The sequence below is a fragment of the Cygnus olor genome, chromosome 18 (assembly GCF_009769625.2).
Source record: "Cygnus olor isolate bCygOlo1 chromosome 18, bCygOlo1.pri.v2, whole genome shotgun sequence".
Lineage (NCBI taxonomy): Eukaryota > Metazoa > Chordata > Aves > Anseriformes > Anatidae > Cygnus > Cygnus olor.
The window spans coordinates 9,462,276-9,487,733 of record NC_049186.1 but is presented as its reverse complement, the minus strand read 5'-3'; the positions used below and the strand labels follow the sequence as shown (position 1 = coordinate 9,487,733).

At 39.3% G+C, this 25,458-nt stretch overlaps 1 protein-coding gene across 5 annotated transcripts in view; it reads right to left on the bottom strand.

The window, feature by feature from the left end:
• The window catches only part of HELZ (helicase with zinc finger), an 83,189-nt gene that overhangs the window by 57,511 nt on the left and 220 nt on the right, over positions 1-25,458 (bottom strand). For 2 of the 5 annotated variants that reach the window (XM_040530262.1, XM_040530263.1), the window contains exons 2-6: positions 9,019-9,246; positions 7,108-7,144; positions 3,645-3,769; positions 729-785; positions 43-91 (exon numbers count right to left, since the gene is read on the bottom strand). In XM_040530262.1, the coding sequence (XP_040386196.1) occupies positions 43-91; positions 729-785; positions 3,645-3,769; positions 7,108-7,144; positions 9,019-9,228 (478 nt within the window). In that variant the 5' untranslated portion in view covers positions 9,229-9,246. Of the gene's footprint in view, positions 1-42; positions 92-728; positions 786-3,644; positions 3,770-7,107; positions 7,145-7,330; positions 7,432-9,018; positions 9,247-25,458 lie in introns of those variants that run through there. The other 3 variants (XM_040530265.1, XM_040530264.1, XM_040530266.1) reach the window with 2 other exon arrangements.

Genomic DNA, 25,458 nt, shown 5'->3' with positions numbered 1-25,458 from the left:
TCTCACCACAAAATGAAGTAGCTATAGAAATGATTTACATACCTTCTTCTAAATCTTCTACATGATATCCTGATGGTACTTTACCAGCTGCCTACAATTATTAAAAAACAATTGTAAAGAAACACAAAACAATTTCATCAATAAGAACTACTTTGGTTTCTTTGCTTTTAAAAATGTGTTTCAGAACAATCAATAAAAAAACATTCAGAAGTTTGACATCACTTCTAGTTACAAAAATATTTCCTAACTATTAAATTGCTACCATTGATAAAAGGATTCTGACAGGAACATTGAGTCCATTCATCTTTAAAAGAAAATTTTAGAGGGTTCCACTCTGCGATCATTTTAACATGGACTGCAATCAAAATTTAAAAGGTCAGAAGTCTAAGCGGTACTGAGATGTCTTTCATCTTTCAATTTACATTAAAAGTAAAACCCAAATCAATGAGAAAAAGACAATAACTAAATAATATAATTTAAATGCTTTGAGTTCTTTCTACATGCTACTTCAGCCTATCAGCACGTTTCACTATTTTCTCATATATCATGCAAAACTGGGATGAAAAGCTGCTGAAAAAATAGGTGATAAAGACCAAGACACCAGTGGAAATTACAGATCTGAAACAGTATGTTCACAGTGAGCCCCGATCTCCCAGGACACATCAAAACAAGCTTTTCAGCTGCATCTGCTACTACCCATTATTTTCCAATAAAGTGCTCATTATTACCTCTGTTTCTGCAAGAAGTGTTTTCAGTCGTGTCAGATCTTTAGTTACCATCCCGTTCTGGGGGGAGAAGGGGAGCAAGAAAGAACATTAATTTATCAACCTCAAACTTTCACGTACATTAAACAACAGCAAGAAAGTTCATTTCCACCACCACCACCAAGGAGAAGGGCAACAAGGAAACATGAATTTGACTTACAGTACACAATTTTAAATGACATACTACTACATAACACTGAGCAAACATTACAGTGGAAAAGGTAAATTTTACCCTAGCCAAACACAGCACCAGATTTGCAGCGAATATCAATATAGGACAAGCATACGTGGAACAACTTGGAAAAAAAAAACTCTTACAAAGTTTGTCTGCCACCCAAAACAAGTATTAATAGCCACAATACTTATTAAATGCTATCCTCCAGAGCAATACTCTACATGTGAGGTGGCCCTGGAGGCACGATAGCCCGATGGACAAGGACTCTATGCTCTAGACCTATGCTCTTAGCTGCCAGCCTGCTGGGTGACCTTAGGCAAGTCACTTCAAATCTCCATGCCTTGGTTTCCCATCTGCAAAACGTTGATAGTAATACTGCCTGCCTTTACACAGCACTTTATAAGCTACTGACAAAAAGCACTATACATCAGCCATGCGCTACAGTTACTGAAACACTTCATCTCTGAAGGAATTGATAAAATGAACTGTCACTGCCGTTGCAGCAATGGATTCATTTCTTCTTAAGGATGTATTTCACAGATTACTGATTTCTACTGTTTCATAACTCTTTCTGCTCTGATGTAGACTATGTCATTTTCAGAGCTTTTACTAAAAGCAAAGATAAGCCACGTAATGAAAAATAACTGCAGACCCAAGCTACATCTGAATTAAGTCCTTTCAAAAGTTTTTTTTCAATTTAGCTGAAACAGATAGCTAGTATGCAACAATTTCACACTCACATAAGGCAAAACTTTGAAGAAAGGAACCTAGATCTGTATTTTTATTTCAAAAACTCTTGCAGGACTTTAATCAAGTCCCACTGCATGTGCTAGATTTCTCCACGTTTTGACTGTGGTGCTACTGAGCAGCAGAAGTTACTGAAAATTTATACACTCAAAAATTCACACACCCAGGTTTTTTTTCAAAGTGATTTTTCACTTCTTCAGCAGAAAGGTTGCAAACCGAACATGCTGAGCTTAAATGTATTAATGCATAAAAAAAAGTTACCAAGAATCATTCTCTTAAGTCACTGGGGAGGAAACTGGATGGATTCCAGCTCTTCAGTAAATTCATTCCAAAACTTCATTTCATTTCTCCTCTGACACACTGACAGAAGTCAGTAAGTTAGTTTCTGATTTTAATATTCCCACTGAAAACAGCGTCTAATGACCTGAAGGTTGTAAAAACTTCTTAAGTTCTGCTTTGGGAAAAAACTCTGGAATTACATACGAAGATACCTTTCTTTACACAACAATAGCTCAAAACAAGCCTGTACAACACCGTTCATTTCCTACGATAAGGAGCTTTTGGCTATTTTACTAATTTTTTTTTTCTGAAAGCAAGTTTCCTTTGATCTTGCCAGCAATTTTTCAATGAAACATTTTTTTTCCCATTAGAAAACGGCAGCTAGGCAGAGGAAAATCTTTTATTTACATAAAAATAACAGCAGGGGATGGAGAAAGAGAAGAAGAAAATTCAGGATGTATTCTGGACAGACAAACAGAAGGCTCCCTCAGAATCACCCACTGATTAACTTAAGCACCAAGACATAATTTCAGCCCATTTCTGGTCCCTCCCTAGGTGAATGTCTAATTACTGAACTGCACAATCATTCAGTGTGTACGTGTATCTTTTGGCTCAATTAATACTTTTTTCAGGAAAAAAAGATAATTCATAAGTATCTTGTCAGGAAATTGACTCTGTATAACTAATAAAGTAGCAACGCAACTCCTGTAACATACAGAAAAAATTACAAGTTACATTTAAATAATACTGAACACGATCTTTAATCACTTAGCAATGTGTAATTACAAGGAAACACTTATGCATCGGTACACCTCAAAAGCAAACTCATTCTCCCTGCTTTTACTTCCCAACATCCCGTTTCAAGGTAATGGGCTCTCCTACAATTTCTGATGTCACTTCCACATTCCTCAGTCTGACAGGAGCTGCTCTTGGCTGTGCTATGACCATTTTTCTGGATTTAGCACCACCAGCAGTTCATGGTGAAGAACTGATTATTATTTAACCTAGTTACAGAAACTAATATGATATCATCCTTTGGAGACTTACATATGTGCTTACTTTTCCCCAAGTGAGTAGTCACATAGGAGTCAAAACTGTTAATTACATGTATGGGGTTAAGAACACCTTTACAAGCTTTGACAGTTCAAGGGTAAAATAGAAGCTTTACACTCCAACCTTCATCTTGTCTTGAAATGCAAGACTTCCTTGTTTTCTTTGTTTGTTTTTATCCCTGATAAGCTTTTATTTTTCTTACAACTTATTGTGAGCTACGTATTTAATAGCCCTATCAATATTCTTTCTGCTTCAAAGACTAAACTTATTAAGTGCATACAAAATGGCGTCAGGTGCAATCCAAACAAAAAAAAAGTTTGAAGTTTACATTACTTTATTACATTGCCCAAATACATAAATTATTTTGCATTTCTTCATGATTCAGAGCCAACAACCAAAAAAACTTTTCAAAATTTGTACCAAACCAAAACACTGGCAATGCAACAACGGTATCCTTATTAAATATGCACGCCCATAGACTTATCTTTGTCTTTTCAATAAAAAACATTTGTTACAACCTGTCCATCAAACTCATGTTCAGAAGTTTGTTATTAAATACATCCAAAAGAAAAAAGGAAATAGAAAACTGCTTTCTAAGTTACATAGCTTACAGCAAACACACTTACCAGTGATTCACCCATCAGTGATTTGGAAAGAACATTAGACACAATTTGCAGCTTCCCTTTAAGATGCATGCAGCAGAGCACTGCACGGAAAGATCCATCTCCCTTGGCCAGCCCCTCTCCCAGCACTGCAACACAAATCAGCAAGTATTAGCTTCATCACAGCATGCACTTAAATAAAGCCTACAGTTTTCCTTCACCTTTAACATGAAAATAATGTCTGAAACTTGAGTTAAGTCCGTGGCTTCTGTGAAAGACACAGCTTGAATGGAAAGGAAGTATTACTAGCTCATGCCTAGTATTAATTTGGAACTTGTCTCACACCATCTAAGAAACGTTGTACATGAGCTCAAAAAAAAAGGTTGAAAGGTTTACATGCTAAAATAGACAAAAATTAAATACGGGAAGGATAAATTCAAATATCTGACACAGACACAAAGGACCTCCTCTTCACAGAAAGGGTACAAAAAAACCAAACAGCAACCAACAACCTTTCAGTAACACAAACATGCTCAGGAAGATCCATTCATGCTCACAAAAAGCATGCCCTGTAGTTTCCAAATATAGCTAACCTCCTCGTGGTCAATTCCTGTTACTTTAAAAGGGCTTTCATTCACTTATGCTGTAAAGTGCAGGATATAGGAACGATTGTTTGAGTCCAGAAGTTTACAAGCTCCATGTAACAGAAAACTTTCCTAATGTTTTCTAGCACTGGATCAGATAGCTAGCCAAACAGACACTTCCATTGACACTTCCAATAGTGAAAGGATTTATTTCATGATACAGTTGGGCTTCAGACAAGGAGGCATAACACTTAATCATGTATATTAACTGTCCAGAAAAAGCAGTGCCTTTCTGAGCGACTAAAAGGCTAGTAAAGCTATGCACGTGAGTTGAAAAGGAGTCTGGGACAGTTGTTTAAAATTATGGAATTAAAATATGTATTAGTGTTATTGCAGGCAACATCAACATCTGTGTTTACACTGCTACTCATGTAGACCTTCGATGCAAGCAGCTTCTATTAGTACTAACAGGAATCTTACAATCACCACAACTTCAGGATTACATGTTAGAATAAATCACAACTCCTCACTCAACAGACATTCGTGTCATTAACAAAAAAATCTCATGAAACAACAGAAAAAACACAAAAACACTTACATAAAAACAACCAGACATCCCTTCAAAACGAAATGGTAACTAAATGCTGTTTACAAAGCGCCACAAAGATTACTCTGAATTCACCACTCTGATGATACTGACCACAGTTCCAAAAATAGAGCTTACTTCCCAAATCAGAAGCAGCAGCACCAGAAATAGCTTTAGCATGTCGGGCAGTTTGCTATTTTAACCTCAAAGACTAGATGTCCAATTACGATATTTCGTAGCATTAACCACCCAGTATTACCAAGCTAAACGTGCAGTTGCATATAAAAAGTCACAGCACATGAACTATTTTATTTTGTTAGAGATTTGTGGAATAATTTAACAGATTCTAAGTTATCATGACTCCTTACAACAGTGCAAGCACTAAGGAACATGTATTTCTTTGTATAATGTATAATATATACACTATACATGTATATATTCCAAAATATATTTATCTTTCAAGGTTAAAATAAAACAGTCACAGAAATGCAACACATCAAGGCTTGTAAGAAGATGGAACAGCAGCTTGAATAAAAACATTCTCTTTAAAAAAAAATTGTGAGCATCAAGGAAATACAGTTAGTCCATATTAAGGTTCTTTCTTCCCAAGGATATTTCAAGGCAAACTAAACCCAAGAACTTTCAGGATCATAAATGATACAGATACTCTGAACCGTCAAATACTGGGCTACAATCAATAACAGCACAACACAGGAAACCCCAAACAAATTGTTAATTTTTATTTAATCAGTACATATATACACACGCACACTTTTTATAGGGAAATAATATAGTGTGAAGTTGAAAAATGTCTTCAGTTTTAGATCTGGAAAAAATAGTGCAGAACATGCTGGGATGAATTAAGGAAATTAACATCACACTGGTAACAATTCTTTGTTGCTTGTATACATTTGAAAGCCAATTTCTCTACTTTTTTCAAATTAAAAAAAGTAGAGATTGGTGTTCCTATTCTACTCACTTCTACGTGCATCCAGCAAGAGAAAGAAAAAATACAGTTAATGCTACTGTTCCTTTGAGATACTGACTTCTGACACACATGCCAAGAGAAGAAAAAGGCTCCACGGATGAATGTCAGCTACCCTTATGACAAACCCATCAGATCTCATCAATGAGAACACTATTCATTAAACAGAATCCCACTTCCTACCTCCTTTAACCACCATTCATCTTGCCATACGTCTCTCTGTGACTTTTATTTGCCACCATAAAAGACAACTGTGAGGTTAGTCAGGATATTGCACCCTTGGCACGTATCAACAGTTAGAACAAGAAGCAGCCTTAAAGACAACAAACCTATTTTAAGAATGGCATTGATTAAGCGATGTTCAGCCTTTTAAAATTTGTTTAAACGTTTTCTAAGGGGGAAAACTACACCTACTGAAATTACATTTACTTTTCCTAGTTATGCTTTGTGAACCATCACAAGCAGTCTGCAGAACCCCACAAACTCCCCAGCCTATGACTTGAGCATCAGTGAAGAAGAATGCACTTAAAAACAAAACAAAACAAACAAACAAAAAACCACCACAGTGTAAAGGTTTTCATTGCTAGTGCAGGAATGTCACAAGAGTAATCACACAGTCCATGCAACAGAACTGTGGCTTCAGGAAATTTCCTTTAAAATTTGTGAATAGTTAAGGAAATAACTGAAAGTTGGAATCTGCCCCGCTTTTCCTTGCAAATCTAACTGATAAATTCTGATCCAATGTTTACCAAACTCAGTAGAGTCCTCGCTAAGTATTGAGTCACTTTCACTATAAATCAGTTACAAAATATTAGCAAGGTTAACCCCAATTAAACAAGGCATCATAACATGGAAGACACAACTTAAACGTGACATTGCCACACATTTGGAACCTTTAACAAATAGGGATGAATGTAAGCACATCATTCCTTCTCCTCCTCCCCCCCAAATCAGCACCTAAAATACAAACCTAAATATCAACCAATGCCCCTAGGAAGGAAGATGGAACAAGCAGCTGGCTTTCCCAACATAAAAATCCAAGCGCTATCAACCTGCCCTATATCTGTACACTAAAATAGATATTAGCCAAACAGTACCCTTATGCCAAAGGCAGCTGTATTTCAGTTCTGGTACTTGAACATGAGTTACAAAATTGTGAGATCTCCTTAAAAAAAATAAAGTAGAAAAAAGTATTATAAAACAGATACATAATTTTAAACTAGCAAAACATCCATTGTTAGCAAACTAACAAATCTGGGCACCAGATTTTAAAATTCAGACAACTGACTGCAATTTATAACACTAAGGAATAAAAGAAAGAAAGAAGCATACCATGCCTACAGTCTTCATCTGCTTGCCCATACTTTTTCTGAAAGGTAAAACACGAAAAGTTTAAAAATAGCATTATTCCAGTTAGCATAAACAACTACATGCTTCAACTAGAAGTTTCTTAAAACTTTTAAGAACCCATTACCTCGATTTTTTCCAGGGTAGAACATGTAAAGAACATCAGTCACATGTCAAATATAATATAATGAATTCTTAGAAAACTGACCTTTTCCTCAAATTCTCAGCAAATGGACATTCTAAAAGAGGTACATGAATGTGCAAAGGTATATGCTTATGTATATACTTTGTAGGTGGCTCACAACACCTAGGAAAAAATATAAAAATTTTCTTTCTAGACACTGTTTTTTAAACTTGCACTAATACACTGTTGGAATTTGTAAGGTGTACTTTATTTTACCGTCTTATCAGTGGTGATTTAAAACAACACTTCTTTTAGTAAAAAAAAAAAAAAAAAAGGAAAGTTAAGATTTTTTAAGAAAAAAAATAAAAATCTTTAAGTATCTATGTAATCCAAGTCTTTAATGAAAAGGTTTTGATTACAAGAATTTTCCAAAGCCCCTAACAGCTTACTGCAACAAATTTCACTATGTTGAACATTCAGAGAGGTGCCTCATAACATTTTCAGAGGCATCCAGGTCAGGAATGCATTAAATACTGTTAAGCCTCTAACTGTATATTACCCTATGTAAATAATTTTGAGAAGTCAATCTGTAGTAACACAACTTCCAATTTAACAAAACACCTTAGTTATTACTGAATCTCTTCCCCCCTGAGGAGCTATACTATAGGTCACATTTTAATTTAAGAAGTTTTCCGATTTTCGTTTTGCACACAGAATAGTCAAATTCAGCTATCTATTTAAAGAAAGTTTTAAAAAGCTGCTTAATCAGATGGGCATGACTTAATTTAAAGCTGCCCAGCAAGGTCTTACAACTTGGCCACACTTTACCATATGGGATGGAATTGTTCATACCCATAGTACATGAAGATTCAGGGTAGAGAAAGCCCCTGTAAACCTGTAATAACATCCTCAAAACAGAAGGATAAGGAAAAATGTAGGTTAAATCATTATTAATCACTCTATGGTCCTTTCCTTTAAGAAACTGTAGCACTCTGGAGCGTTCAAGGAAGGTCATATTTTTGGTTAACAGGATCACTTGCAATTCAGGGATATGCGTCTTGCCTTGAATTTACAAACCTTTACAAAGCTCACAGTTCTCACATTTCTATTAAAAACCTGCCAGAGACTAAAAGTTACGTCTTTCACCAGACATGCTCTAGCCTAGCAATGGAAAGCTAGTATGTGATCAAATATTAAAAGACTGCTGTTAGGCTATGCAAAGGCAGCTAAATTAAGTATGAACTGGTTGTCTGAATTCTGGTGTTTCTTAATGTTTTTTTGAGCATCTAGAGTTGTAACCTGAATTTAATGCTCTTTAAAGATAAGGTAATTTGGTATGTAATTCAGCATAATTATATGAACATAAAGTAATACTCTAAAACCAGTTATTTTTCCTTCCTGGAATACATTTAGGGGTGTTGGGTTTTTGTTGTGTTTTATATATATATATATATATATATATATATATATATATACACACACATATACATATACATATATATATATATATATATATATAATTTGTTTTTCCCCCACTCTTTTAGGGAACTGTGATTCAGACCCAAACTATTTAGAGGTCCCAATCTTGAAAAATAAACAGATCGGAGAAAACTACAGGACAGAATCCTCAAACATGTTTTAGCAAGAAGAATTCTGTGGCAAACCAACATGCCAACTACAGGCAAATGCTGAACTTTACTTAAATCTTGATGGCACAAGATACTCGATTGTTCTTTCCAGTTCGCTAGATACTATGAAAGAGTCACACTCACAAGTTGTAAAAAGGAAGCAATTCTATACAGAAGAGTCTCGATTTTGATGCGGTCGATTTCTGCCTGGCATGCCTCCGGGAGGTGAGCTGGGGGGTACTGGCTGAGGGAAAGGAGTGCCTCTGTGCAATGCTTCACTGCCACTTCATAATCCTGCTGCTTAAGGGATTCACATGCTTGTTCACATGACTTCTCTGGTCTTCTGTCTGCCATGACTCAGGGACAGAAATCCTAGAGTGGGGGCAGAGGGGATGACAAAACGTTGGTTAGCTGCATGATGGCAGGGACAAGTCGCCAACCAACTTCCAATCCCACCTCAAGGTGCTGCGGCACATCCCCGCCAGTGTATGCCACCTCTGCTCCCTATCCCCCTCTACCTGACCTCTTCCCACTCTTTTCTCCGTGTTCATACTTCCATCCCTCCTGGCTCTCAGTTCTGAGTCTAATTCAAGACCACAGTTAAGCCCATGACTGACTAGGAAAGGAAGCGGTGGTTTTACAGCTTTACACGCTTTGCTGGTGGGTCTTCACTGCGAACAGGACCGCTATTTTGGAAACACCTCATCCACCCCTTCCCTGCGCCCGCAGTCCTGCTCTGGCAGCCACCTCCGCTCCCACAGCATCGCTCTCCCACACCGAGGACGAGCCGAGGCACAGGATGGATGAGCACAGACAGGAGGTCAACAGCAAACGTCCATCGGGGGCTTTGTTTTCGTGTCTGAGCAAACGTGGACACCCCTGCCACGCCACCACCTTCGCGCCCCTTGCCAACAGAATTTCTTGAATAACTTTAAAGTTAATATTGGGGAGGATGAGGAGGGAGTGAAGCAATTGTGATACAAATCTGTACAGAAGAGAGACAACAGCATCCACCAATAAACTGCAACAAGTAGTTATCCACAGCCTGAACCACCAGTAGAAAAGCAAAACCTTTCTATGATCCCCGTCTACATTATCCCTTCATTGATATGTTTAAAAAAATGTTGTGTCTCTAGGGACACTTCACTTCAGAGCTGACTTGACAAAAATGCGTTCTGGTATCTGAAAGAGGAAAATTCAAGAGTTCTCACGTGGTCTGCTAAGCAGCAGCATACTATCAATCTTCATGATGATCCATCAACTGTTACGGTCACTGAAAATAACTAAAATAACTCTCCCTTCAAAAGTTCGTTGCTAAAGACTTCCTTTATACTTCATACTTCTTCATTATCCCACTTTTCTCATTAATACATAACTAAGCCAATATACAATAGAAACATACACAAAAAGTTTAATTTATTCTATGACAGTGTTCTATGTGCTCGACACCATTCCTAAAACTTGATTTTCAGCATCACAACACAAACATGCAAAGGAACACTGATTTCTGCAGACTATTTTGACTTAAACCGTGTTCTCTTTTACAACATTTACATTGATGAAGATGAGAAATTTATAAAAATCTTCCCAAAGGTGAAGGAACACAAGCATGAAGTAGATTTTGCATTTCTGTGCGTGTGAGAAAAGTCATTTATGAAGTAATTATATTAACATTAAAAGCACTCGGTTGGATCACTTAAACGAGCACATATTTTTAATTATACAAATGTTAGGTATTGTTATACTGTTTATGAAAGGATCCTTTCTACATATGACTAAAAATTTTAGTAAAATTTGATGCCACAGAATTTTACAAATCTAGGGTTTGCTTCCCAGTAACACAACAGTTAATTGACGTTTTTCTCACATGCTTTGTTTTCCTCCTAGGGGACTGAAAAGAGAGAATTTCATGAACTCTGCTGTATTTTTGATTTCCTCACTTCCGGGCTGACATAGAACCAAAATTCCTTTGACCAGAAGTCTCCGCAGAGCTTCTGTGTGTTTATTTGAGCAGAAGTATTTATACACACATCCTACCCTAACGGACCTGGCCAGTGTAACCAACAGGCGTTTGGATGCTGCGCTACCCAGCCCTTCTTCCCCAGCATGGCACCACGTTAAAAAAAGGAAAACATGATATTTATCAATCGTCCCATGCTGGCTGTTTCACCAAATATTGAAGCAGTTCAAGGAGAAACCAGGTTTTACACCCCCAGCAGTGGCCTACTGTACTGCAGAGGCTGCATGACTTCTTTGGTCAATTTGTAGACTTGGAGGGCACTTTAAGGGATGTAATCGACCTTAACATGATCCACAGGTTGTTGCTTAAGTGGAGTTCAGAGCAGTCGGGACCAGGCTGTTTGGATAACTGCGCTAAACTGAGTCACACCATCAGTATTTCAGAGTAACTTCAAGGACACTGAAGTCACAAAGCATGGGACATAACAGGCAGGGAGTCACTGCAGCATAACTTGTTCAAAAAAAAATTAATCATAACAAAAAAATGGTATGCAGACAACATAGCGGAAATGATAAATTCATGCTCTCAGATTTCATTTCGATTCCATAAATATCCATACAGACACAAACATGCACGTTTATTGAGTATTTGCACCGTCTACTTCAGATCCAGTCCGGCTGCTCTGAAGTTTTCCTTGGGGGCACTCGCCTCTTCTGGCTGACTCTCTGAAAACCCATCCTCCTGGCTTGTGTCCCCTAAGCTGTGTCTAATATAGTTACTGAGACTTAAATCGTGTGAATGTGAATTACAAACATGCCATTTTAAAATCTAGTCTATTATAGTACCTGACCTACCCATGCTTAAAATTATTTCAGAACATTTAACATTTTAACATCCAAGGAAAGGAGACACTTATTAAGGAAAAATCATTTGGAATTCTACAAGTGTTTCTTGTTTTAAAATTTCAAATGTAAAACTGGAATTTCTACACTCGCTCCAAGAGCAGAAATGATTGCAGATTAGATTTGAAAGCAGAAGTGTTACAAGGTCTGTGCCGTATTCCCAATTCTCCGCGAAACTGAGCTAATTATTTATGCACTTCAGTTTTTCCGCCTGTAAAACTGAGATTAAAATACTAAGCATGTAGCAGAATAAATGTCAGGATTATTCATTTTCTCAAAGCAGCTGGAGAACTGCATGCCAAAAGAGTTGCAATTCAAATTGGAGTAATAATTTATTCTAATAGCAAATTTTAATGCGTCTTCCGAATTTTGTGGAAGCAGCAAACAGGCATATATATTCCCACTATCTGAAGCTACACGTCTCAGACACGTGGACCTACCTTAGAATTACAGCCACAATGTGTTATCAACAGCGCCTTTATCATCAGCAGTCGATTTAAAGCATTTCTCAGTTTTGAATCATCTCACAGCAGTCCCACTGCCTAAAGGAAGGCTCCTGATTTAGGCATTTAATAAGATATTTAAGTAACATTAAGCATAGCACCTGCGAATTCCACCTGTAAGCCTCATGTTGACTAGAGCCATATGGGAGGTGACACAATGCTTCCCCACGAGCTAATCCAGAGATCGAACCCTGGCTTCATACCTTGTGCCTTCCAAAAACTCCTTCAGTAGGAGGAAACTGACTGATCTACGTTTCTTTGAAGGCCAAGTCCTGTCCAGCTTAACTTCCACAAAACATCTCTTGTCCCTATCATTTAGAAGATCTGGTTGATTCCAACAGGTACAACTCAACCCCTGGTGTTTGTTTTGTTTTTGCTGAGATTTGAGAGGGATTTTTTTCCCTACTAATGATTTTTGGGGGCAATATTCCCAAAATAATGAGCATTTCTCCTTCTTTCCAATGAGATTTTGAAAACAAATACAGACAGAGTAACTAAACGCTAATCTCCAACTAAAACTACACATTTCCCCTCCAGAACCGCAGAGGGGGCCAGGGAAGGCTGAAGGGCTGGCTCAGAGGACGAGCGGTGAACAGTGTGATCCACACGGCCAGTCAGTGCTAAGCAAACCCTGCGCCTGCTTGGGGCACAGGATGCTTTTCAAGAATTACTCCACAGCCTGATTAGTCCAAGCGCAAACTAAAAATCAGCGTAGGAGAAGAGAAAATCGCGAACTAAGATTTTAGTATTTCAGAGCGTTTTAACTCGTGACTCTGCACTTTTACGCCACACAGTTTACTGATGGAACCAAAGGATCCGTACACGAAGATAATGGTAAGTTAAAGGGAGTGCCAGTTCCTAAAAAAAATTCAAACAGATGCTTTTTCAATTGACTGTAAAGCATCTAGCCAGATAACTCCTGCTGTACTTCATAAACAAACAGATTAGAGGGCACAATGCTGTTCCTATTAATGTTATTGGCAAAATTCCCAATGTCTGCCAAGACAGAAGGATCAGATCCAAGGTCTCGCATGCCAAGCTGACAAACAGTAGACAAGTCAGTAAATATTTGCATATTTTAACCAGACATTAACATCTCTTGTAAAGATTTATGCTAAAGCGATGATGTTCAACTTGCAGTCCCACCGCGCGAGGGTTGGGAGCTCACAGGGAGCCGAATTCCGCTTCCAGCGCCGCATCCTGGGACTCGCGCACTGAACAGGCCCTGCGGCCGTGGGGAACACAGAAGGGCAAGAGCCTCTCCAGCTGCCTCCCATTGCAACACCAAACCTTCAAAGAATTCTGCTGGGAGAAACGAGCACCCCGATACTCCCTGCCAAAGGAATCCTGTTGGCACCCCAGTGCAGGAGAGAAGGAGGGCATCCTGCTCCGTCGCCTGCTGCAGTCAGGCTGACACAGGCTCCGAGAAAGCAGAGTGGGAATTCAGCTCAGGAAATGCATACGGTGACCACGCTGTTTCCTAGCATGTCATTTGTCAGCCCTTCCCATAAACTGGACGGAAGTTTTGAACACGTAATAAATTCAGGTAATTCGTAAAGAAGAGCCAGCTGTTTTATCATTGTATCCCAGCAACTGCTTTCAAGAAGCAAGAGGTCTACTAGATTTATTTTGGAGGCTAGTTGCTCTGCCCTTTCCCAATAACTTTTGAACTTCAAGGCCAATGTGGATTTCACAGAAGTCCAAAGGGTCTCAAAGAAGCTGCAAGCTTCAGGAAAAATGTGTAACAGGAGACCTAGGATATTACGTCCACTGACAGAAAGGAAAATTTACTATTTGGTTTCTTATTGATATAAAGAGATCAGTTACCCCAACAATTCTTGCCATGCGCTGCCATTGACCCTGACAGAGTGCTGTTCCAAAATATTGTTCGCTAGTAAAAGTAAAGTCCTATTTTTCTTGCTTGTAGTTATAAAACCCTAAAACTGCATTCATTAGTTTAGCTGAAGAACCCACCCATTAGCTTCCAGCTTTCACTAAAACAGAGTTTCCAAATATTTTAGACAAGCAGTAAACTTTGCACAAGTTTTTGAAATTTGTTTCTGGTAGAATTGAGATGAAAGCAATTCACATACAAATGCCTCAAAAATGTGCAAATTATTTCCGTAATCCAAAGAAGTAATATTTGAGAAGTCATATAGCTGGTAAGGACACAAGCCTGTGACCGAAGTCTTCTCTCCCGCAAAAATATCAGGAAAAGACTGACTACATGCTTAAATTTACACAGGCACGGAAAGATCTGGGTTCATTGTATAATCTGGATTAACTAAAATACATTAAGTATACTGCACAGCAAAAATGCTGGCTACCTTACCTGTGATTGTGACAACTCTATAGTTAAATAAAGATGGGTCACTGAAGTTCATCTATTGAGACTCAGCAAACATACTGCGTGCGTCAGTCCACATAATAAAGCAGGGAATAATAAACCTATCTACTGCTAAACCACATTATATAGCTGCTCTGGCATCTCTAGTGATCCCTACTTAAGACATGCCTGTACCTCTACACAACGTTATGTAATTGTTTTTGTAGTATACTGAAATACCACTCAACTGCCTTCAGAAGGGTAAAATAAAGTTATGTATTTACTTTCCTTACGTAAAAATATAGAATAAACTTACTTTGCCTTAAGACAAAAAGCATTTTATTCAAGCCTGCAAGAAGAAATAAAGCACAGAAGCCACTTATAGACACACACAGAAAAAATGCACTTTCCTAATGTCATGGCATAGACAGCATAAGTAATCCCACACTCAGAAATCATTTAACGAAATGAGAGTAGGTAATGGTGCACTACGTCAATAAGAAAGACTTAACGGAACACAGAGAAAGGACGGTGCCTCTTTCATGCAGAAAATAATAGAAAAGGTGCTTTTGCCTTTAAAAAAAAAAAACATAATTGCAGAGCTGTTATGCACCCATTTCTTGCAGTTACGGCTGAAGCCAGCAATATTAGTTCTACACAGCGCTCAGAAATGTACTGCACACCTTACAGAACAAATACAATGTCTCCACCCTTGAGAGAGGACTATCTAATCAGTTTTCTAAAGAAACTGAATTACTCTGGTTAATGTTGTACAACTCCAGGCAAAATGACCCTACTTTACATGCCAAAAATGATGCTAAATCTGAAATGGAGCATGGAGAACAAGGAAAGCGTCTTTCAAGGTTTTATTATATAGCGTAACAGCAGCAAGAACTCCTACTTTGCCTTTAAAGAACATGGTATGCTTGAGATCAGGTAGGGAAAAAAAAATATTAAGATGATTAAGATGTTCATGATGCCCCCTACTATTAATTACTTAGTTTGTCCTTCCCCTTAAAACACACCCAAAAAAAATCCACAAAGACAGGACTGTAAGTTAGGAGGACAAGGGATCTCTGGCCATATAACTGGAGCCTTGAGCATGATCCTCTAAACTTAATGCATAGAACAAACACCTCCACAGTTATTGGAAAAGGAACAAGCGTCTGTGGGTGGTTTACCATTCACGTAACAACAGCACCACAAATATAGCAGCAACTGAGATTAAGAGCAAATGAGTTCTGCATCTGAACCCTCTGTGCTCTTTAAATCACTTTACATACATCACAGATGGTAACAAGTTAGATTTTATTGCATGCCAGTTACCATTTCAGAACAGACATTTCATTAAGTGATTATTAACACCTTATTATCTCTACTAATCTGTTTTCACTTCGGAAGTAGCAGCAAAAAGGACAAACTATACATAGACGAATGGAAGCAGCATCTACACGCGGACAACCTGGCTATCTTTGGCTCAATATCTGAAAATAACTCCTGGCCTCTGCATTTATAACCACCCTATCCGCCACGTGAAGATCCTGAATAGCCTCACCTCCTGCATTTTTTGTTTATTTTTTAAACACCATTGTCAAAAAGCATTACCTATCTTGATGGAACTAAGCAAAAGACACGGCAAGTCAAAGCACATCATCACCTACCCGGCGTGTCTTTATCTTGTCTGAAAGCCATCCCTAACTGACAGAGACAAGAGTCCTATTTACGCACAGCAAACCCAGAAAATATTGCATACATTAAAATTACGTTACAAATACTTCAATACTCAAAAGTTGTGTAATAACAAAATTCTCTGCACAAGCTTGCGTCGGCCCTCCCATGTGTCTGCGTTACGCTACAGCCCTGAAAGACACTACTCACACACTACATTTTCCAGTGGCTCCATGAGCAGGCAGAGCAGAGGCTGCTGCTTAATGAACATGTAGTTAAATACTTCGGCACACGGCCTAAGGCCTGATTTACTCCATGCTACTCAAATCTGGTTCTCAGAACTGCATTTTCATGTTCTCATCAGCTTTTCAATAATGCTCACAAATACGAGCGTTAAAACATCTCTACCCTTCTGACATCATTCCCATTTTTACAAATAATTGAGATATTCAAAAATATTAAAGCCAAAAGTTTCTGTGAATTTCTTACATTCAGATTAAGGCAACTAGAAGTGCTCTTTCCCCATTACGTCTGCCACAGACTGTAGAGCCCTTCATGACCAAACACCTGGTGTCTGCAGCAACTTAGGGGAATCTCTGCAGCATTCAGCATTTCTCTGCATCACAACATGGTGCCATTCGTTATAAAAACAGAAAATGAAATATAGCAGAGATACAGCTTAAATGTGAATTGTCTCTTTTTTTCCTCCCTATTTCCTACTCCATTTATTAAAAACTTCCCAATCTATGCAAACAACAAAACTTTGTTCTACCCAACAGCTGTATTGGCATGATAAAGTAATTCATATGTGTCCATGCAAAGGAGCCTCCCCTCCATTTCTCTCCTTCTAACACCAGTGTTTTCCAACCTCAATCTCCTTGTTCAGCCATGCCTGTCTTCACATTTATTCTACATATCCTGCAGATACCTACAATTTGCGCTGTCTAAATCAAGTCACTGCCTCCTCTGGTGCTGCATGAAGATAGAGCGGCAGGAAAGAGGAACTGGCTACGGGGAATACAGATGGGGAGTTCTCTGCGCTCTCATTTGTGTCCAGAATCGTACCAGGGAGCGATCTGGGGGAATGCAAAACCCTAGCCTTCATTCAAATTGTACGGAAATCCCACTTAGCTCAGGCTGATGTATATTCACTGCAGGGATGATCTTTTAGATTTGCACAAATAACTAATTCAACCAATGCTGAGCAGATTTTCGCAGGGTTGGTAAGCAGTATATCCTTGACAGAAACGTCATACCACAGCACAACTCATCTTTCTGCAAAGCAGAGCTATAGACATAAGTTTTTTGTGTTTTTTGGAGGGGGAAGAGGAGTGGGGATTTTGTTTGTTTTTTACTGTGAACCAAAGAATATTTTACTTTTGCCTAAATTTTAGAAAAGACTCAGTTACCTTGGCAGAGCCCTTCACAACGTCCAGAAACTTAGCTAGAGATAGACACCTGCCATGGGAAGTCGCAATGCAAATAACTAGAATTTGGCAAGTAACGACCGACTGAAATGAGTGAGCATGTAATAAATAGTACATCAGGTAACAGGTAATAGGCGGTGCTTCTGCCCCACCTAAAGTTCTTTTGGCTCCTTCATAGAAAATCCTCACGTAAACAATCTTTCATAATAACCGGTTAACAGCAGCAGTTTGTATTCCATATATTATTTTTTTCCATATATGTTCTTACTGCTTTTTCAGGTTATAGTTTCTCACACTTATCCAAGATGAGGGCATTTTAATTGAAATATTGTCTCGTGGTTACCATTTTATTCCCATAACAACATCACCAATTACTTACTGTAAAAAAATGCATTTGAAAAGTAATTTAATCTTTGCTTCTCTTAATGAAATTTACCAGAGAAAAACAAAGGGAAAAAAATCAGTACAACAGAGCCAGCTAACTCTCCATGGAGTGGGACCAACCTACAACTCCCAAACTCAAACACATTTTGCAGGAGAACACAGCATTCATATTCTGAAAGCTGTTTAAAAGATCACAATCCGCAGCTTTTCAAACTACAACCTGCTTGTGGCAGAACCTCTTTCTTCTTAAACACTTGAACAACAAAACGAGGCCTTGTTCCTAAGTGTCTGTACATTTCACAATGCAACGTTTAATAATTTTGACCAAAAAAGTGAATGCCATTGATCTGAAGGATTTACACAGTCATGCAGTTACCAATACTCTTCTCCACTGAGTCATAAGACTGCCAAAAGTACTTTTTGAAATATGTCTGCTGTATGAGATATAGCTACATCTGTGCACATATGACTAAACACGTCAATTAATTTTCAAAATGCCAAGTGAGTACAAAACTCTACCACCAATGAATGCAAGGGGGAGTCAAAGAAGATTCCCAAGCATCATTTCAACATGCAACACATACCATATTTACGAACGTAATTCAGAAGCTTAAAGGCAACAACGTATGTCACAGAAGTTTTTCCGGGATGCTCACTGAACTTGCCACTCACGCAGCACAGTCTTACACACTTCATTTGCCAAAGCTCACAAATTCAGTCTTAGAGACGGAAGCAGAATTAGCAGTTCCCAACTTTGTCCTGTATTCAAGTTTCAACTTTCACTAATAAACCTATATTTGGATTTCAGCAATAAAAGTATTTTTAAAATTAGGAAATGATTTACTGCAGTAAATCCTTCCCTTTTTGGAAAACCCCATACAAGCTTTCTGGTTTTTCCCTGGCAGAGAAATAGCTCCAAAGCTCAGTGGCTCAATCGAAGTCTTCTGTGCTTAATAAGGATTTTGTAGTGATGCTGAAAGAGTCTTTTCTCAAGTGTCAAACTTAAATTTTCAAACAAGGACTTTCTCCAGTCTCGACACGTCCCAGTACTGCAAAGCACCACATCCATGCCTAAGAAATCTACCTGAAAATCACAGCTTAGTTTGTTGGTGTGAATGCAGCTGCTACAGGTTTATATTGTACGGTTGGATGAATTAAAAAAAAAATACAACACTAAGTTCATTTTCTGTTTGAGAAGCAAAACTCTTTCAATCCATTCAAGAAGCAAAAGAATGCAAAAATCTTCACGCTGAATATCAGTTAACAATGCACGGTGCACAAACTGAACACAGAAATATGCCAGAAGGTTGTGACACAGAACATGGAAGTTTCCTTTCAGTACACTTAAGTGCTCATCACGGCATTACAATGAACTCACATCATTGTAGGACTGAATAATCCTGGGACTGAGCTTTCTGATACACGTTTATACAATGCTTCACACAAAAGGGTTACACCATACCAGATTTAATAGCACAAGGATGCCACCCACAGATACTCCAAACATCTTTCCCCAAGCCGTACCTATTGTGTAACTGTGTGTGACACTTCTGTTGTGCTGTTTGGGGAGTTCAGAGCAGTTACTAACCTTCACCGTTAAAAATCACTATCCTCATTGTAAATAACCTTTGAAATCAATCTCTACACGACTGTGCTTCAAATCATAAGGCATAATATAGCTAAGCCTGGTTTGGGAAATGGTCTTCTAACTCCATATTTTAATGACATTACCCTCCTGCATCCAGATAATGCTTTTATAACTTCCCTGTTTCCTCTCCTAAAATGCAGGAACATGATACTACAAAGACATTCAATTTTAGAACTCTCCCGAGAATAGGACATGGATTCCCAACTTCTCCTTGCACAGCAAACCCCGTAACTGGTATCCAAACCGACACAAGCTCCCCAATGGTGTTCAACCTACTCACTCCTTTTGAAGTGAGCATTAGAGATTCAGCCACGTATTTTAAATTCCACTCGAAGAACAGACAGCAGCAGCGAGTAATGATCCTACTGTGGTTAATAGAATAATTCTGACAAAGCTTTGCAAAGGGGAAAAAAACAAAAACACAAAACAGTGTCTAGCCTAGCCGAACAAATAAAGACAAAAATACAGCCATACAGTAATATCAGTCAGTTCAAACATCAAAACAAGTGTCCTGCACCATTCCCAATGTGCGAGTGTCTTAAGTATGGCCAAAGTACAGTTACCTCAAAACCATTAGCCCCAACAACTATAATCAGAACTGTAATTTGTATAATACACCCACAGCACCCAGCTATAATGCTGCATTAGTGCAGATGCAGAAGTACGGTACAAAAACCTTTCCCTCCACAACCTCCCTGCAGAGAGGATGAGAAAAGCCCAACAAATTCTGGCTCCAAGATGGGATGCTTGGGACCAGAAATACACTGCCTGTTTTCCCGCACACACACATTACCCCAGGACAAAATGAAATTATCATTTAAAAAAATATATATATAGATTATCTTAAGCGAGAAGATATACATAAGGAAGAAGCATTATTTTATATGCTGCCAAAACCACCACGCTTTTCATTTGTGGCATTCTCCATTTATTATGTCCACAAAGATTTGCTACTTTCTTATTTTGCTGAACCACTAAATATTTTCCAGCAAATTAAACACTTGTGCCGCATTGCTAACAACAGGTTCTCAAAAACAACTCTTGTTTTTACTTATTTCCCTTTTGCTGTGGGGTCTGAAGGGCTCTGAAAAATCTTTCTAAGCACATTTAGGCAGTGTAATTTTTAGTGTTTTGATGAATACAGTATTTTTGCAATATATAATTATGGGAAAAAAAGTGCAATTCACAGACTGAAGGGCTGTTTCTAAGTAACACTTACCCTAACAGGACCAGCCTAGGCCAACCCAAGCACTGCTCACATTTCTGCTCTTTACTTCCTGCCCCTCCAACACTTAGAATTCTTTATGTAACATCATTCTACAATTCCTTTGCTTCCAGTGTTTAATCATCAGCACTCTGCAAATCGTTAGCCTTCCTACTGCTTACAAGCAGAACAGATGATGAAATGTATTTCCCCAGACCACATATAACCCAAAGACTAAAACCCATCCACTTCAGCCATGCCATTCTTAGCACAAGTGGTACTTCCTGAGACTAACAGAAACAAACACCCAGCAGTTTACAGTAACAACTCATAAACATCTCTTTACATAAAATCACTTACAAAAACTCTTCCTACCGACTCAGCAGCACTGCGTACCTACCGCTTCTTGGAAATGCTGTGGAGCGCGGGTATAGACTGGAAGGAGCCTCCCAACATCCGATGAAGATTCCACGCAGCTTAGAAAATGTGACAGTTTGGTGCTCCTTCAGGACACCGATGGGGCAATAGCAACCACTCAAATGTTTCAGTCATGAAATTGAACCTCTCAGCGTAGTAAGATTACATTTATGAAGGAATAAGATTGAAACTTTTTTTTTTTTTTTTTACCTGGCTTTCCTGTCATGAATCTGCAGTTTACTATTTTGGAGGATTCTGAGAAAAAACTGGGAAAATGACCAGTTAGATATTAAATTGATGACAATGAATTTGCTTATAAAAATGTACAGAAATATTTGGATATTATGTTACAGCCACTTTAAGCATCTTTGAACTCTAAAAATCAGTGCAACGGAAATGCAAGAACAACAAAAAAATCGCACCCATGGGTAATTACGATCTGCCTGCTTACATTCCTAAGGACTCCTTTTCCTACAGTAATATTCACTTTTCCGAGTTTCACATGAGTGATTGCCGCTGGTTGAAACCTCATGTTGTAAACATTTGTGTGAAGAGGAGATGAAAGCTCAGCGAGCGAGACTGTTTTGGAATACGGAACTTGAGCTACATATCAATACCACCATAATACAATCACCAGAAGCAGGCCTGTTTCTGTAGAGCAGCCTGACCTTGCAGACTCCTAATTTCACTATCTATAAAGTTTAGTTATTTTCCGCCACCACCCCCCAAACACTAGAAGAAAACAAGTGTTTACTTTTTCGGTATTCTCTCTTTCCTTCCTTGTGGGACAAAAAAAAAAAAAAAGACAATTGCAGTAGTCTACAAAGGAATTACAAAACTAAACATATAAAGTATGATATTTTAAATATGTCATTGATATACATAAAGAGAAGTGATGATTACTGCCAAAGGCCACAGAAGAAACAACAAGACAAATAAGAACAAAAAAAGGAAGGCCTTGTTTGTTCTGATAATCTGATCCATAATACATTCATTTAAAGGGACAAAAATATAAATGCCACGTAGTGATAACGGGGTCTTGCCTTAGGACTACATCAACAGAAGTGAGAAATAATTCAAAACAACAATGACAGGTGAGCAGAAAGGAGGACTGTGAACACCGAATTTGCCATTTTCTTCCCTATGATAGGCCACTAGCAACCTTGCGCACAGAGGAACACTGAGGATCCCCTTCCCCAGACACAAGGGCAGCCAAAGGGAAGGCCAGGATTTACACCCGCTAAAATCCTTGGCCTACTGGTCCCCGAGGCCGAGGGAATGCCGGCTGTCCAGCTCCTGCACCCCTCCGGTAGGGCAGAACGACACCATCCCTCCTCGTTCTCCAAGCCAGCTCCCACGGCTGTCCCAAGTTATTCAGGCTGCACGCAGGGGACAGGATTTAAATTATCATAAAACACTTTTCTAATTGAGATTTCACTCCCGCTACTAGGTACCACTGACCTCAAGAGGGAATACCAGTGAGGTGAAAGATTCAATGGCTTTCAACTAATAATCTGAATTGCTCCAGTAACTGCTGCTGCATTGCTAGAACGAGAACACCCAGAACGAAGTGCAGTAGCAAACAAAAATGGTACCAAACAACAATTAAAAACAAAACACTGAATGTCAGAAAGAATATCCAGCTATAATTGCAAGCCAATTTTAGTAACAAATATAATTGCATGCATTGGAGAAAATATTTCATCAGACTATTAAATTAACAGAGTTGGAAAACATTGGTAATAATATTGCCTGGCTCTTATATGGCCTCTTTCATCCTCAGGCGTCAACTCTCTACAAGTTGGTAAGATTCACTATTCCTATTTTAAATTCCTTCAAAAGGAGGCATAAACAGGTGAAGTGATTTGCGTCACACTGTCCAGATCCCTCAAGCACTAGGCCTGTACCTTATCAATTTGAAATATTAGCTCTTCAACCCTTCTGGCCACTGCTACTTACATTTTTCTTGGAGATGAGTATTCCTCCATGAGTCTAACCCCTGAGCACAAGTTGTCCCCAAGCCGCAGCCCTTATCCTGCAACCAGATCTACAAATACAGATCCCAAAGCCCAGGAGCACGTTCTCTGAAACCAGTGACATTCCCCAGAGCGAAAGGATCCTCTACGAGGGATCAAGCAGCAGAACCAGGCCAAAATACAGATTAACATGCAGCTTCCAAATCTCCCTTTCTAGTCTGCTGGGGAGAGACAAAAACAACCAAAAAAAACCACTCTGCTATTCCAAACTTCCAAGTCCTTGAGCCATCGTTTTAAATGCCTCTTTCTCTCTTTCACATAAAAGTACATCCAAACTCACAAACTCCAAACATCCAAAGGCACAGTGTCCACACAAATTAAAGGAGAGGAAATACACGCCCTGTAGTGTAAGTAAAAAATTCACATAGGTGAGGAGTGATAAGAGAACTCCAATTTCAGCTCAAGAAAAATGTAATTTGTGCTTTCATAATGTATTACAAAGAGAATTCAGTTTTATCAGTAGTAACACACAAAACGTCCCTTCACTTACCAATAAAGAAAAACTGCTCTGCTAATTAAAGCCCAACAAAGAAAGCTGAACGTAGCCTCCGCCACTCACAACTTCTATGCCGTAAGAGCCAAGCCTACCAAGCCCGAATCCCTCGGTCTGCACCCTGAGGAGAGGCAGGGATGGTGACGGTCACTCCAATGCTCTGCCCGCATCTAAGATCCAACTGCACGTGCCAAACCAACTCCTCACCACGGTGCACCAGCAAGCGGCCCAGCATCCCCGGGCTGTCCCAATCAACCACGCTTTGCCATCAAAAAAATAAATCGAACTTAAAAATATTGAAACAATTGAATTTAAAACACATTTTTGTAAACCCTCACTGTTCTACCGATGTCTTGGAAAACGCCACAAACCTGCCAAATATCATCTCGTTTAATTTGGTTATATTTTCAATTTTACAAAAGAATGTGTACTTGAGAAAAAAATTTACAGGGGGAATATTTTATCCTTTCCTTTGTTTCGATTACAATATTTATTAGGAAGACTAACATAAGGAGACCCCAACAAATCAAGCCATCCCAACAAGACTAGCCGTGATACGTTGAATCTGTCAATAATGATCTGCATTTTCAGGATATTTTTGATCTTACAACTGAATCATTTAATTTTTTCAAAGGAAAAAGAAATATGTAATTTTATAACCTCAACTCAAGCTCATCACGCCTGTGATAAAACAAGCATCCTTACCTTGTTAACTCTTACTCATTTTGTCATTAATCGGAAAACAACCTTGCAACTGTCTCCCTGCAGTTATTTCTTAATTTCCATCAAAGATATGTTTAATCACTTTACTATAATCAAACAACAGCTCGACTATCACTGCATTGGAGCCAAATAACTTCAATCACTTGGAAATTAATAAAAGAACACGACCCATCAAATGCCTCATGAGGGGTAACGTTACATGCAGTCCTACTTGGGGATCTGCCCCCCTCCAAAAAAAAAAAAAAAAAAAAAAAGGACGCTATTTCAACCTGTGGTACAAACTTTCCTATTTTCAGTTTCACAACAGTTGCATTGTACCAAAGGCAGCCTCAGGATCCCCGTGGCCCTCCCAGCTTGGAGCCACACGGCCCTGACAAAGCCTCCCCGAAGAAAACAGACCCACAAGCTCATAAGCCAAGCCTCCACCGCTCTGAGGGCTCGTTTTAAACCAGCTGCTAAATCCTCACAATTTACTCCTCCATCCTTCAGCAAACCCTACGTAAGCCTTTAAGAAAAAAAAAAAAAAAAAAGTTTATTTATTTTTCACCTCGTTTCCCGGCCTCCTCTCGCCGTTCGCTCCCCACCCCCTCGCTCCAACCGCCGCCGGGCCCCCCACCCCTCCGCAGCCCTCCCATCCTGCCGGAGCCCCCCCCGGAGCCCGCTCCCTGCGAGCTCCCCCCCCCCCGGCCCTCGGGGCTGGCCGGCCTCAGGGCCGCGCCCGCCGCCGGCTGAGGGCCCCCGGCCGAGCGCGGCACCCCCGGAGGGGCTCCGGCCGGGCCCCGCCGGCTGCAGCTCTCGAGCGGCCGCCGCAGGCCCCTCCGCAGCCGCAGGGCCCTCGCCAGCCGGCACCGCTCAGCCCCCGGCCCGCCCGCAGCCCCCGCTCGGCGCCCGGG